At 32.1% G+C, this 16,428-nt stretch overlaps 2 protein-coding genes across 2 annotated transcripts; both read left to right on the top strand.

Annotated features, from left to right (window-relative positions):
- Positions 1 to 3,103: 3,103 nt before the first annotated feature.
- Positions 3,104 to 3,583, top strand: BDB00DRAFT_762100 (uncharacterized protein; the record flags this gene model as incomplete). The annotated part of the gene is made up of 1 exon (XM_053119317.1): positions 3,104 to 3,583. A coding segment is annotated over one exon (480 nt), but the record flags the coding sequence as incomplete, so codon positions are not given.
- Positions 3,584 to 12,798: 9,215 nt separating this feature from the next.
- On the top strand, positions 12,799 to 15,708 carry BDB00DRAFT_787218 (uncharacterized protein; the record flags this gene model as incomplete). Its single annotated transcript, XM_053120679.1, has 8 exons — positions 12,799 to 12,827; positions 13,016 to 13,269; positions 13,399 to 13,829; positions 14,114 to 14,203; positions 14,302 to 14,373; positions 14,419 to 15,233; positions 15,430 to 15,550; positions 15,622 to 15,708. The coding sequence occupies 8 exons, from the start codon at positions 12,799 to 12,801 to the stop codon at positions 15,706 to 15,708; spliced, it is 1,899 nt and encodes a 632-aa protein (XP_052980643.1).
- Between the last annotated feature and the right edge of the window lie 720 nt (positions 15,709 to 16,428).

The raw sequence follows: 16,428 nt of genomic DNA, 5'->3' as shown, positions 1-16,428 counted from the left end.
AACAAAATTTTTATCTAGTAAAATCTTTTCCTTTATTTAGACTTTCTTCTTTAAATTTATTAATATATAAATTATAACCACCATCCATTGCTACATAATCTACTATATGCATCTTATTATATAATTTTATTTCAAGAAACATTGTTCCATCACTGCCTTTACCACATTTATCACTTTTAGATATATATATAATCATTTGGTTACTATCAACAACTATTTGGGTTCTTAATCTAGGACCATCTAATTTATATGATTTTATATCTTTTGTTTTTGTATCAGGATCATAATATTTTATTTTGCCATCATGACCATCAATATATAATGTCACATTTTTAAATGATGATGGATTATTTAATAAAGATGATATCATTCTAATTTTTATATTTGAAAACATTTTATTCAAATCTGTATCAATTTTTTTTATTAATCTTTTATAATTAGAATGCCAAAATTTTTATATAGTGAATAATATGTAGTATATAACATAAATTCATGCATATCCCTACCTGCTTTACCACTTACCATATGATATAAGATTAATAAACCTTTATCAATTTCCTTATATGGACCAGGGTATTCAGAAGTACTATAAATACAGTTTAAAAAATAAAAAACAGGAATATATCTTAATTGATTTCATAAAACATCCTTTACTATTTTAATATTATTATATTTTATATCTTTGATTTCTATACGATGGTTATATTTGTTATTTAAGATATTCCAATTTTCATCTAAAAATGTCCATTGTTCTGCAATTAATTTATTTATTTCATTATTTAATATATCATTTAAATTATTATCATTATCCATATTTTATTTTTTTATTATATAATAATTCAATTTTATTTTAATTAAAAATCTTATTTTTTATAGGAATAATATTATCAGTATCTTAGTAAACAATCTGCTATATGGTTTGCACTTTTATGGTATGATTATAACAGTTTTAACATTGATGTGATGATTTGTAACTAATAAAAAAGTTATTAACTGCTTTTCTTCTTTTTTAGAACATAAACTATATATCTATTCTTTAAAGATACCACAATGGGGTGTCTATGTATTCCAACAAGAAAAAGAGTTGCAGATGCTAGTGGAACCAGTAACAGTGAAAACGGATATTCTCCATATGGTCAAAGCATTATGGCAACTGAAGGTAGATTGGATGATAAATGGCACAAATGACAGAGCAATAAAACTGAACCCAGCTTTTTATTATGTAGTGTAAACTTATTCAAAGTGCTGCAACCATCACAAGCTATCTTGAATCCAATGATGATGATACATCCTCCGACAATTCCGAAGCCTATGGTACCCTAACTAAAAAGCAAAAACGAAACAAAAGATCAAGTATTGATTTTTCACAATGAGATCAACCCGATGCTGTTTAATAAAGATCAAGACAAATATTAGCAAATCCCAATTAGTCATTGATAACAACCCATGTATTTTCTTATTACCCACCTTTTTTATAAGTAAATAACAACAAATTCCCAACTCACATATATCATTTTTCCATAAGAACAAGTAAATAATTTCAAATTCTCAACATATATAAATACCCATAATATTCATAACCATCTGTATATTCATTGTTAACAAGTATATAACCCCAAGTTCCCAACACACATCTAAAAGATTCTTATTTTTTTTATCCCTGATTCATTTTCCCACAACAACAAACAAGTAAATAATTCCCAATTCTCAATCTACAGCAAGACAAAGAAGATTATTGTCAATTAGTTAAAAATCAGTTGTTTTTTTATTTTAAAATAAAACGCTGTTGCAAAATAATAGCTGTAGGATCATTGCGAGCAACACGTTAACAAACAGTATGTTTGTAGGTTAGGTGGCATTTCTTGTACATACGATCGTTAACAGCACAGCTGGTAATATTTGAGCCTTGGAATGTTGGCAAAGTAAATCAGTGACATCACCGTAACTAATTATTGGCTGTTAATGGATTTTTGTAAAGATAAAAACAGTATGCTCGTCACTGACCTTTGATTTAGTGCACTAGTTTTTTTTTTTTTTTTTTTTTTGGACGAGCCAGAAACCCTTTCTTCACCACTGTTAAATGATTCGTTCCATTGATGCACTCGACATTTGGCAGTTGAACAAGCTAAATTAGCTTTGCCTGCAGCTACTCTAATAGACATGCCTTCATTTTCCTGTAATAGATTAATCAATTTTGCAACTTTGATATCATTTTTTGTGTTGTATGGGCCACGAGGTTGACGCGAATCACATTATTGCTACTAGTAGATTCTTTGGGTTGTTTTACTTTTTTTTTTCTTTTTCTTCAGTTTTGGAAAAATACAATTCTCTCGTCAGTAGTGGTAATATTACTATCATCAATGGTGTTATTATCTCCCATGATAGCAGTAAATATAAAATGAAATTTTCAAAAACAAAAAAGATGTCATTTCTTTATGTAACAGTTATACTATATGTCTTTATATATGTTGAGCTTTTCTTGGCTCAAATTCGTTACACCATGATATTTTTAGAGATAGGTAGCTTAGATTTACTTAACATGGCTCAACTTCAAGGGTGGTGGCTCAATTTCGTTCAAGTAACTTCAATTTAGAAACTGAGGCCCATTTTCAAAATTGTGGATCGTTTTTATTTTGGATGGCCAAATTCAATTTCCAATGCTGTACTACATCTTTCGCCAACACTCGCTTTACAACTACCGACGGCAGCTATATGTGAACCTTCAGATAACCCTGAGCTCTCCAGCGTTATTCGACCAGCGACTCTCTCATCTTTGCCTGTGTTGAGTGTATACATTTTCAACTCTTCTTTGGGATATCTTCGCCCTCGTTTCCCTACTGATGGTCCACGCGCTTTCCCCTGGGTTGCAGCTCAGTTTACTCAAGCAATTATCAATGGAACCATCCACCTCCGCTTCTTTTTTGTGCGACTATGTGTTCCTGCTACTTTCGCTTATAGCAACTCCACAGGTGTCTCAGGCACCACAGATGGCTCACTGCTTGTCGCCTCATATGACCATCTGCTATCACTTGCACCAGTTTTTTCACGTCACTTTCGTCGCAACTGTGTCCGCCGCACCATCACCAACTGATCGCCAACATCAACGATTCCTGTAGCAAACTGGCACAAATTCTGGGCCGAACCTATGTTTTCGTCTATCCGTAACGCATGGTTTCGTGCTGTACACAATAAATTACCTACTGCTGCATCGCTCAACCAAATCATTCTAGACTTCTTACCTACCTCTTGCTGTCAACTATGTCATTCAATGGTGGATACTCTCGACCACTTTTTGGTCACCTGCCCTGTACGCTGGTCGGTATGGACCCGTATGTGGGGGCCTCTTTTCTTTTGTGAACCTGAGGCTCACGCCCTGATTCAAATCATCACAAAACTTGACTGGCATCTCCTCCCCACCCTATCCACCCGTAAATACTCCGCCACTATACAATGCACATTACTGGCCATTTGGCGAGCCTACTGGTCTTATATTTTTGACAACACCCCTTTCCTTCCTGACGCCGTCGCTCGTTCAACTTTGTCGCTAATCCCCAAACTACTTGGGTCAGCTTCTGACGGCTAGTATCATCATTATAGATTTTTTCTTCTCTCTTCCTTCATATGTTTTACTCTACTATAGTTCTTTATTTCTTCGTGGCTCGCCCCTTGCATCTGCTACGCGTGACTGCTTAATAAAATCCGGTTCAATTTGAGCCAATACAAAAAAAACGTATAGACTGCGCTTACAACATGTCCCTCAACATCTACACGTCCATCACGTCAAAGCAAACGCTTAACAGCTCGCCGTTATGAAGTTTTAAACTTCCATTAGTTCTCAAGACAAACAGTTATAATCTAACCTGGAAGGGGGTAATGTGGTAAACCACACTACTATCAGATTGATCCGGACAACTCAACCCACTCCGCCGTCTTCGTAACCATTAGAATGCAGTAGAGAGAACACCACACACACAGATGAATCAAATATCACATAATTAGCACCATATCAATAATCTCTCAAACATGGATCACAATCAAGAATAACTCAGGACTAACCGTTGTATACACATTGTCCTATTCTCGAGTTAGTCAGCACTTCCTTTAAATCTAGCTTATCTGAGTTGAGCGAAATGTACCTGTCAAAGAGCAGATACTGATTCCAGCACAGACAAAAGTGAGACTTCACCAAACAAGAAACACACTGATCAAGGCAAAGATGACTCTTTACACTCGGAAGACAACGTCTATTATCATAACTGACAAACTCAACCTTCCCATCCTTCTTCATCTTTGAAACATCCGAAATCCGGCATATCCGCGATCCATTCATCAGTTCATCCAAACGGAAGTTGAGACAACATCTACAACAGTATATGAAGGGTTGTGAATTCATATAATAAAAATCATTTTATATTTGACTCTCACTGTATTTTATATTGTCTGTTATTTCTATCTTTTACTCTTATTACCTATCCACAACCCACGTTTATCACAGACGGTCGTGGATTAGTTTGTACTCGTTTTTATGGAATGACATCGACGCGCTTTATTATTGCCAGATACTGATTCAGCTATATATTATAAAGCTGCTAATTACATTGGTGAAAATATTTCCAAGGCACCACCAATAGCAGAATACTTATTCTCCTCCATGATCAAACTTGCGTGTTTTTCTGTTGTCTAAAGAGCCTTCTATATATGATCTAACAGGAAAAGACGGTAGTACTCTTCTATTTGCATAGACATAAACCAGCAGAAGTTGTCACTGATCGCGCAATCGCTTGAGGAACCAATCAATATGTAGCGATCTTGACGCGTCACAATAATGTCATCCGACCTTTTCGCGTCACTTATACACATATACATACTGTCAAAGTGATCATTTGGCACTGCATCCCTCTTTCTCACCTTTTCTATTTTTTCTTCATTTCTATACTTCTCTTTGACGTCTAAGACCAACAATTTTTCCTCTAGCTGTTCAAAGTGGTGAGCTACATGTTCCATCGCTATATTTAAGAGTCTGTAAGAAGGTCAATAGCACATAGACTGACACACTGTAGTAAGCATACTTTACTGCTGTAGTCCATGTCCAGCAGTAACCAACGAGCTGCAGCATTGCTGCTTGGTGATGGGGTTATAGCAAGAACAAGGACACGACGCCAAACAAATGACAATGATCTGGCCATCATACTGGGCCTACTAAATGAAGTACTCCTAGAGAAACTTGATCGCTTCCTAGAAGACCATTACAATAGTTCAGAAAAAGCAATACGCACCAAGATCGAAGATAAGCATAACTTGCCGTACGGGACGATGCAGAGTGTAGTGCGACTTGCAAACGAGCAGTACCAATTGAACATCAGCGTACAACAAGCTGGCAATCTGCTGGGGGGTAATGGGAATTAATGCCTTTAAAAGAGTATATATATTATTATACAGATATAGATTCTTTAATTGTAGATAAAGCTTTACCTTCAGAATATGTAGGAACAGAATTAGGACAATTAAAATTAGAATATTCTAATTCTAATGGTTTATATATAGGTCCAGAATATATTTAGTTGATAAATATAATAGTGATATAATTATTAAAGCAAGAACTATTGGGTCTGATTTAACACCTCAAGATTTTTAATAAACTTGCTGCAGGTAATTCTACTACTAGATATAAAACGAAATGGTTTAAAAATCTATATACAGCTGATATTCAAATTAGAAATATAGAGATAAGATTATTATCTAATTTTAACAAACGAAAAAAAGTGTTTATGAATGGTGAATGGGGTTAGTACTGCACCTTTAATTATTAATGAATAAATATAATTTTAATAAAAAACTGTTAATAATAAATTTATTATTGTTTTTATGGAATATAATATTTTACGGAATATTTCCTTTTTTGTAATTAAATACAATTTATATATTACTTTTAATAGTATTTAATGAAATTGATAAATAAAATAAAGATTTTATATTATTAGAAACTAGGGGTGGGATTGGAGGCTCCTTGTTACCTTTATTTTATAAAAAGGGAATTTAAAATTATAGGATTATCTTTATGTTTTATTAAGATTATTTTTACCACTTTAAACTATCCTTCTTTGATATATATATATACTATAAAAAAAACCCCATCTCCATTTATTATCTAGATAATGAGGAAATAAACAATTTTGTTTTTTATTAATTTAATATTTAATTAATAAAATAAGTTGATTTCATTTTTTGTATTGTTAAGTTTAATGTTTTCTTAAATTCTGGTTTATGGGGAATATTATAAACACTATTATTATTATCAATCATTAAAGTTTTATTATGATTAATTAAGTAATTTTTACTAATATAATCTAAGACAAATTTGTGAAGATTATTAATAAATTCATCATTACCATAAATTCTAATAAAACTTATTTTAACCATGTTCTGAAGAATATATACATCATTAGCATTTGTAGCAAAACAATCATATACAGTTAAAATATTATATTTTTTTCTTTAGATAAAATTTCTTTAATTAATAACACTACATAACTTCCATACATTGAATGTACAAAATTAGGAATACATGCATTTACTTATTTAATTTTATTAATTTTTTCTTTAATAGGACTTTTTACAAGAATTTGTTTAGTTTTACCTAAAACTTTAGTAGATAATGTTACAGATGTGAACTTCACATATTTTTGACTAATTAATAATCCTGAAGGAGTAATCTACTCAATAGGAAGGTTTCAATTAAATATTAATTATTAATAAAACCAAATTATTAAAATAGTTAGATATTTCATTTAATTTAGGATGTACAATATATAATGATTTATGAATCATTTTAGCTAATAACATTGATTCTTTACTTGTAATTAAAGTTAATTTATTCTCATCTTTAAGTTTATAAAACATTTTCCTATCAATTTTTTTATATATAGAAAAATGATCTTGAATTAATTGATCATAAATTCCTCTAATCTTAACTCTATATGAAATAGTTATTAAACTTCTTCTTACAATCTTTCTATTTAATACTAAACCCTTTAATCTGGCATACTCTAAATCACATTCCTCTATTTTCTTAATTTCTTCATTAATAGGATTTAACATTAAACTATAAAGATCATTAGGATCATCTTTCATATCAGATTCAACTAAATTAACTTTACTAGCTAGATCAAAATCAGAAATCATTACAGCTAAATATTATACACCATTACATGTTGCATCCAAATAAATTGGTAATCTAGAAATAAAGTTTAATGGATCCTTATTAGAACCTTGTAACTCGAAACAAAAAGTTAAAAATAACATAGGTTCATCAGCTTTTCTCTATAATCCTGAATTTAAATCTAAGATTTCTGAAAAATGTTGATCAACCCATTCTAATCTTTTGGTAATAGATAATTTATTTAATCCAGAAGCATTTGCTCCATAAACCTTTAGTGAATTTAATCCATTTTCAGATAATACATTACCTTTTTTGAATAATAATAATGATCTTACTAATTCACCACCTTGGAAATTTAATTCACCCCCTTGGCAATAAACTCTTCCTCTCTAGTCTAAAAAGAAAGTAAAATAAAATTGTTCAACATCTCTATAAAGTTTAGCATTAGTTAAAATTGAATTATTATATAAGAATTTACTATTATGAGATATAATTTCAAATTCTTTTTCTTTATTATTCTTTTTAATAATCTCACTCATTTCATCTGTGTCCTTATGTAATGTTCTAATAATTAAATCATCATTAAGTGGCAGATTCATTAGAAAATCTAATAATTTAAGATTAATATTGATACTAATAGATGACATATAATTAACCATCAATTATCATTTTATTTATAAATTTAATATTTGATTCAGTAAATCTTTTACTTCTAATTAAAGGATTAAAATTCTTAATATTATTAGTAATATATCCACCATATGTCTTAAATTCTTTGTTATCATTTAATTCCCAATCAATAGGTAGATATACTATAGGTAATTCATGACCATCGATCATACCTAAATATTTAATATAGTTTTTCAATTAGTAACTAGGAATAATTTCTCTATGAGTTTTTTTACTTTTAATATTATATCGTTCTAAGATATTAAAAAGATCACTTTTCATATCCAAATAACTAATAATAGTACCACCAATATTAATAAAATTCTCTTCATTCATTGTAGAATTTTTCAAATATAAATTAAAAGTTACAATATCCTTAGATTTATCATCAACTTCTTTAATATATTTTTGATATAAACATTCTTTATATAAAGTTTTTCCTAATCTATGAAATAAATTAGTAACTGATTGTTCTTTATTATCTTCATATTTCAAATAAAGGGGATTAACAATAGGGATCTGCACGGTTCAGTTCGGTTCGGTTCTTAAAGGGAACCGAACCGAACTGTCTAAAGCAAGAACCGAACCGACTAGAACCGACGAGAACCGTAGAACCGAAGAACCGAACCGAAGAACTGAACCCATCATGTATATAAAAAAGGCAAGATTCGGTATCTTTAAATGAAAGCTGATGTGTGTGTTCAAATGTCACAGTATACTTGAATACTGCAGTAAAAAAGAATAGTTTATTATTGTACATTGAACAGCGATCTCAAAATGAATAAGAGAAACAGAATGTAAACATTCTCATACGATGTGGGTCATTGCATGGTTAAAAAATTGAAGCACAGTTTTTACAAAAAAAAGTGGAGCTTATAGTACTTACTTAGAGCGACTTAGTATTACTAGTACAATATGTTATCGTAACATTGGAGGAATTGAACCACAACCGGCAGTACATACAGCTGCTGTGTCTCTACATGTGTATAGTGTATAGTGTCTCATAAAAGGCAAAGGGTGAATGGGTAAGATAATTCTATTATGAGCCCCAGAATGCACAATCTCAAACGGAATACACAAACTTGATAAAACTGATCGAGAAGCCATGATAAATCTAGTAAAGTAGTACGTCATAGAGAAAAATGCATTGTGGGTAGCAAAGTAGAGGAACAAGTAATGATGTGCGTCATGGGCGGAGAAAGCAAGCTGCCGTCAGAAGAAGTGTTTTTTTATTTTTTGCTCTTCTCTTCTTTACTATTTTTTACTCCCTTCTGCTTTTGCAGGTTTTGTTAAGTTTTTTAATAAAGTATGGCTTGCAAATACACTACTTCGTGGTCTTTTCGGAATAACATTGTTCGTAACTTCTATTATAGCCTACTTAATACTAATTACCAAAATCGCTGATTGCAATCTTCTGCCTCTCGGTTCTTCGGTTCTATATATACAGAACCAGTTCGGTTCCGGTTTCGGTTTGGTTCGGTTCCGGTTCTACGGTTCTGATACGGATCCCTAATTAACAAACTTAAAATCAAGAACAGCATCAAGGATTTATCTATTTCTTTAAACATAAAAAGATATTTTTTGTTTCTAATATATTTTTTATTTTCAAAATACATTTTTAAGTCATCTTCTAACAACTTATAGTTATTTAAAAATATTCTAAACCCAGGATTTGTATTTAAGAAATCCTTAGACTTACTCATTTTTTCTAGTTTTTTCAACCATGAAGAATGTCTAAATTTATTTGTTTTTCTTTAAGAGATAAAGTAAAGTTTGATAAAATTACTTCAATAGTAATATAACCACTAGAATTTTCATTTATAAGAGAAAAATCTTTTAAATCATTAAAAGTTGAATAAAAATATATTTTCTGACAGGTTTTTATTTATACATACCACTGAAGGTAATAAAGCTAAAAGTAAATTATCCGGAGTATTAATCCAGATATTACTAGTAATTAAACCATCAGGTGTTTAAAATCCTGATGTAACTTGAAATAAGCTCTGTAAAAGAGTTTAAATCGCAGGTATTCAAAGGGAAAATAGGGCAATCACTAAAAATATAGAGTAAGTTTGTAAACATCATATTTAAAAAGTAAGTAAGTAATTAGATAGCATCTAATTTTTAGTAATGATTTATTTAGTTTCAAGATTAATTATCTCTACTTACATTACCGCCACAAGAAGACATAAATTAAGGTACCAGGTACCAGGGGAGAATTTTAAAAATAATAATAATAAATATTGATATCATAGGAGATTATTTATTATTATTATAAAATAATAATAATAATATTTTATATGAATCATCAACCCAGAATGATTCGTTTAAATAATAGCAAATAACTAAAATTCCAATATGACATAATAACATAATTATTAATAATACAAAATTATTCCAATCTCTTAATGAAATAATAAGGCAAACTAATTTATGTAATAAAGGTCTATTCTTAATAAATTCTCGTTCTTCAATTTTAATTAGTTTACTTAACATACCTATAATTAAAAAGAAACAACCAAGAATTCCAATAAATGTAAATAGACAAAAACAAAAAAATAGGAGGTAAAACAATAACAATAAATATTTTTGAGAACTATAAAATTTTTGAAATCACTAGATTATCAAAAATTAATATGTTCTCTTTCATTTATTATAAAAATAATTTAATTATATCATAATGATCATTATCTAAATGAACAACAACAACAATAAATTGTTCTTGTTTTTTCTTTTTATATGTATTAAAAAACAAACATTTGTTATACAAATATTGTTTTTTTTTTGTTTAGAACTTTAAAAAAACAATAAAATCAAATCCTTGATTTTGTTTGTCTTTTAATACATATAAAAAGAAAAAACAAGAACAATTTATTGTTGTTGTTGTTCATTTAGATAATGATCATTATGACATAATTAAATTATTTTTATAATAAATGAAAGAGAACATATTAATTTTTGATAATCTAGTGATTTCAAAAATTTTATAGTTCTCAAAAATATTTATTGTTATTGTTTTACCTCCTTATAGAATTAATAGGGAAATTATGTATAATTTCTCCTATATTCTTATAAGAGGATTAAACAATAATCTAATGATTACAAAAAATTAGAAATTTTTTTATAATCTATAATTTTTTAAGATGCCAAGAGATTAAAATCAAAAAATAAAATATTTTTGATTTTCTTGGCATTAATATATTTTTTTATGTTTCATAATGATCATTATCTAAATAAACACCCCCCTCCCCCTCCTCCTCCAACAACAACAACAACAACAACAACAATAAATTGTTCTTGTTCTTGTTTTTTCCTAATGGTGGAAAATACTCAAAATTATTATTTTGATGTATTTTCAGAATATCAAAAGATAAAAACTTTATTTTTTAGATATTCAAAGAAAAGGATAAATATAAATATTTATCTCTTTTCTTAAAAAATAGAAAAACAACTTGTTTTTTCTATTTTTAAAATAAATTTAATTTAAATTTAATTTGAAATAATAATAATAAGAGATAATAAAATTATCCTTATTATTTTTATTTCTAAAAATAGATTTATTAGATAGAAATTAGCTCGCTACGCAAGCTTTTAACCCGGAGGGTAATTTCTATCAATAAACTATTTTTTAAGAAAAGAGATAAATATTTATATTTATCCTTTTCTTTGAATATCTAAAAAATAAAGTTTTTATTTTTTGATATTCTGAAAATACATCAAAATAATAATTTTGAGTATTTTCCACCATTAGGAAAAAACAAGAACAAGAACAATTTATTGTTGTTGTTGTTGTTGTTGTTGGAGGAGGAGGGGGAGGGGGGTGTTTATTTAGATAATGATCATTATGAAACATAAAAAAATATATTAATGCCAAGAAAATCAAAAATATTTTATTTTTTGATTTTAATCTCTTGGCATCTTAAAAAATTATAGATTATAAAAAAATTTCTAATTTTTTGTAATCATTAGATTATTGTTTAATCCTCATAAAATAGGAGTAGGATTTCTATTACTACCTCTAAAATATTCATTTAATAAATTAAATACATCTTGTGGATTTTCAATGAATTTTGAAATTAATTCTACAAAATTATTACTATTTTCATTTAGAGAATTAATTTTGAAGTTTCCATCTGGTAGAGGACTACTAGATCTTTCAATAGAGTGATAATACATTCTTTCATACGTTTCTCTCATTTTTTTTTTCTTCATAGTTATGATTCATTATTTCACCTAATCCATAAGTAGCAAAACCACCAATAGTACCAACAACACCTAAAAACAATCCATTTCTAGGATTTGTTTTTGCAATTTTAACTGCAGCAGTTATTGTTGTTCCAGAAATAATTCCCGCAGCAACTCCAGGAGAAGTAATTAGCTTATCATTATTAGAATTACTATTTGATGGATGATTATTTGACCCTACACCTCCATCTCTAAAATTAACATTAAAAGTATTTTTTGATGAAGGATTTGTATTAGATGAATTAGGGGCAGAACTTATATAAATTAATAAACCTAGTAATACTAAACCTAAAGAGCCTGTAAAAATGTTAGAAAGATTATCATTTATGAAGTGAATAAATTCTATAAAATAAAGATGAATAGAATCAACTAGAATATTAGGAATTAAAAATACAGATGCAATCTAAAATGATTTTTATCTATAGAATAGTAATACTTATGTTTAATAAACTTAATAATGGATAGAATATTATTCTCTAATAAAGAATAATAAGTTTGTAATAATCTATTACATCCATAAATAAGTATTTTAAACCAATAACTAGAAATAACCCAAACGAAGTTTAAAGTTAATCGCAGGATACGAAGGGGGAATAGGGCGATTGCTAAAATTTTTAAAAGACATTTTTGTAAACATTTTTTTAATAAATTAATATAATTAGATAGCATCAATTAAATAATACTATCTTTTTAAAAAATAAAGACATTTAGTTTCTCATTAAATAATGATACTTATAGAATCCACCTCAAAAAGGTATGTCTGAATAAGATCCTACTATCTAGAAGGAAAGAAGTATGTTTGTTTTCTTTCCTTCTAAAGGAGGATATGTAAATAACTGTTTCGTGTTAAACCCATTACCCCCTGTTGCGTGCATGCGGTTGTGATCCCAAGAAGCACTGGCAAACATTTTGGCTACAAAATCTACATGATCGCCTGTCAAGGCAATTGACTGACAACGACTCAGAAGACGCAGAACAGGAAGAGCCTGAGGACGTCGAACAGGAGGGCGGGCATGAATTACAAGAGAACACCAATGAGTCTGACTTGTTGTATCGTACAACAACACCGATGGGATTGCCAAACATATTACGCTCAGACGTCAATGCAAAGTTATTTCATGATACAGTCATCAGCAAAGCTAAAGCAATCACGACAAACATTTCAAATCTCAGCACCATTGTCACTGCAACCATGTGTAAGCTGGCAAAAGATGACATTGTTCTCCATCAAGACGGGAGTGTTTGAATCACGCCTGCCTTGACGAAACTCGATTTGCAGATGCTTCTACCCAACGAATACAAGATGAAAAACAAGACTGCACTAGACCAACAGCGTGAAATTTGTGTACCTATGGTCAATCAAGATTTAAAAGTGCTTAAAGAGGAAGAAAATGGTTCCAGATCGCCTCATCAACGTGATATCGAAGGGCTGTTATCAAAACGACATCTGTACTATCTGAATTCGCACCACTTTGGGACAAAAACTAAGACGACTACCGACACTATTCACCCTATATGGCATACCCTTTGTTTCAAGAACCCCGGCTTGCCAGCAGCACCATCAGGCTTGTCAAGAACGATCGAGGCGTCGATAAACGAGTACAGCACCAACCTCAACAACATATGGGCGAGTGATAAGATTTTTAAAGCAGCCCTACATCATCTGACATTGGATCTGTTGCGCATCAACTTGGCGACAAAAAAAGAGAAGGAGAACGTCGGAAAGGCCGAAAACTTGTCAAGGATGCGTGGGAGCGTGAGGAAAAAAACAGAAATACACCAATCAAGTATACTATCCAACAACTGCGGTCTAAGCAACGCCACGAGTGCCGGCAGATAGCGAGGCACCTACGATTAGAAAGTCAATATCCAGAACAAACAGAAAAATTTGCTCAACGAATCAAAGCATGTATGCATCGGTTAGACAAGATCGTCACCCAGTTGAAGGAGAAGGTATGTTTCTTTTGAAATGGACTGTATGTAGAGTGAATTCTACCAGCAGGTGTATCCTAATATCGCCATTATTGAGTTGCTTTATAGAAAGCCCCTGTTGGAGAAAGCATTGAACCAGAGGAGGAGGAGGGACCTCGAATAAAAGATGACCAAACCAGCCTTGCTTTTGGTGATGAGGTAAAGCTTGCTTTCTATGTTACACACTCTACTCAAACCCTCTTCATGATTTTCCAAGTTTATATGTCAGAGACTCTAACTAAACATGTGGTTATTAGACTGTTGACTATATTGAAGATGAAGATGATGACAGTGTTGCTTCTAGTAACGACGAGATTGAACTTGAAGAGGTTGGATTTTCTCTCTAAATTAGCTTTCATTATCCCTTGTTATAGCGCTTATCTGATATCTACTGTTTATCTACGCGTTCGCTACCTGTCGTTGACGAAAACGGAACCATCCAATTGGGCAATCTGGTTACTACTATGGCTGACCGTGAAGCTGCGCATGAAGATGAAACTCAAGATATGGAACTGTCGCAACAAGAAGCACAAGTTGATGAACTGTCTGAACAACAAAGAACCCAAGATAGCACACCCAACGAGCAGAAGACATCTTATTCGCGTATCAAGTCGTTGCAAGGTCTACTGAAAGCGTTATTACGTTCACCGAGTATACCACGAGACCGAGACGTAGAAGAAACTCAAATCACGGAGTTCACACGAATGAAAAGCCTTGCTGCATGGGAGGTCGCAGCTGTGCAAAAGATTGCCAACGCACTTTTACCATTCACGCCCGACGACGAAACCCGATGCTTCATGACAGAGCTTCCATTCGTAGTCTTATCAAATACGATTCTATCTGCTATTGGCTACAAAGACCATATTGTCGCTATTCATCCTGATGTTGCACCTCACAATATCCACGTGCAGGCATTGACACCAGCAATCATGTACGAGATTTTGACACCTCATAATCGTGGACGGGCTCAAGGTCAATATCAAGTGCTAGATGACCAGAACAATCCCATTAGATCGTGTGAACGAGCTCGAGATAACCCCGATGCTATGCTATGGTCCTTCTTCGATCAGTCTCGTGTTGAATCACTAGCGGACCGACATCGCATGGAATTCTATAATCGCATTATCGTACGACCAGACAAGACCGTATCTATCGTTGGAATCATGAAGGAAGCGACGAAAGAAGGGAGGTCGGTCAGGAGCGTCAGCAACCATTGGGACGACCGATAAGACGCATGAACAGTTACAAGCTGATGAAGAGCGGGCAACATCGAGCATAAAAGAGCTACAAAGAAGACATGGTGTTCTAAGGAAAAAATACCAACAAACCGCCAAGGAACGCAAAATAGCCAAAAATCGTTTTCAGTTTGCAACCAAACATGAAAGAATCGAAGCAAGTACCGCACTATCGATACGTGTGCGTGAAAATCGGCAAGCTAGGCTCGCTATGCTGCTTAATCATCGTGATTTGAAGAATGAAAAGAGTCGTAGATACAAGACCCAGAAGGTAATATTATCCTCTCTAAACTTCTTGAGCACATGTACTGGTTGTTAATTGATACGTTCCCATTATTGTAGTTTATCGAGCAGGCGAAAAACAACAAGAAAGACAATGCCGCTGCAACTACTGTCCCAGCAATAATACCGACTGTGCAAAAGCCCTAGTGCGAAGATACAGCTGCTAATATTGATCTGTCAAATTATTGCCCATTGGGTCAAGTCTACGGTGGTACAGACTACGGTCATGTTATAATGTCCCAGACAACAGCCTTAACCAAACAAGATGTTCTTTTCCACGTCTCTCTCTACAACGCGCAGCAAATTTATCGGCAGCAGCCAAGATTAGCCGAAGCAGGCTCGCTTGGAGCAAATGTATCAATCAACCAAGCGTCCGACACGTCTTCACCCTCTGCAATCCCGCGACACGATGCCACAGAAGCAAATATGAAGAGGGAAGGCATGGATTTAGAACCACCACCTCCAGCGAAGCGCCAGACGACCTTTGATTTAAAAAATGCTGTCGGAAGTTCTGAATTGCACCTACAAGAACAGAGTGACGCCAAGCGGGAAGGATCTACATTTGAAGAGCAACAACCACCAGCAAAGCGGCAGTGTTTGCATAGTGATGCTACAACATCTCATTAAAGCCCGCCACCGCATATATCAAAAAAGGAAGCAATACATTCCAGCTGGGTCTTGAACCATGTTGAAAACGGATCCATCACAATGAGCACAAAGGACGTATACGGATGTCACGACAGAATATTCAGCAGATGCGGATTCTGTTGGACCGTGAGATGAAAGCTTCACCGCAGCAAGAGCATCAGGACCAGCGTCAGGACCAGCAGCTACAACAACAGCAGCAATATATTGATCTTGAAACGC

This window comes from Zychaea mexicana (assembly GCF_025766255.1).
Source record: "Zychaea mexicana strain RSA 1403 chromosome Unknown BDB00scaffold_28, whole genome shotgun sequence".
NCBI classification, from domain to species: domain Eukaryota; kingdom Fungi; phylum Mucoromycota; class Mucoromycetes; order Mucorales; family Lichtheimiaceae; genus Zychaea; species Zychaea mexicana.
The sequence above is the reverse complement of the archived record's forward strand: the minus strand, read 5'-3'. Positions and strand labels throughout refer to the sequence as shown.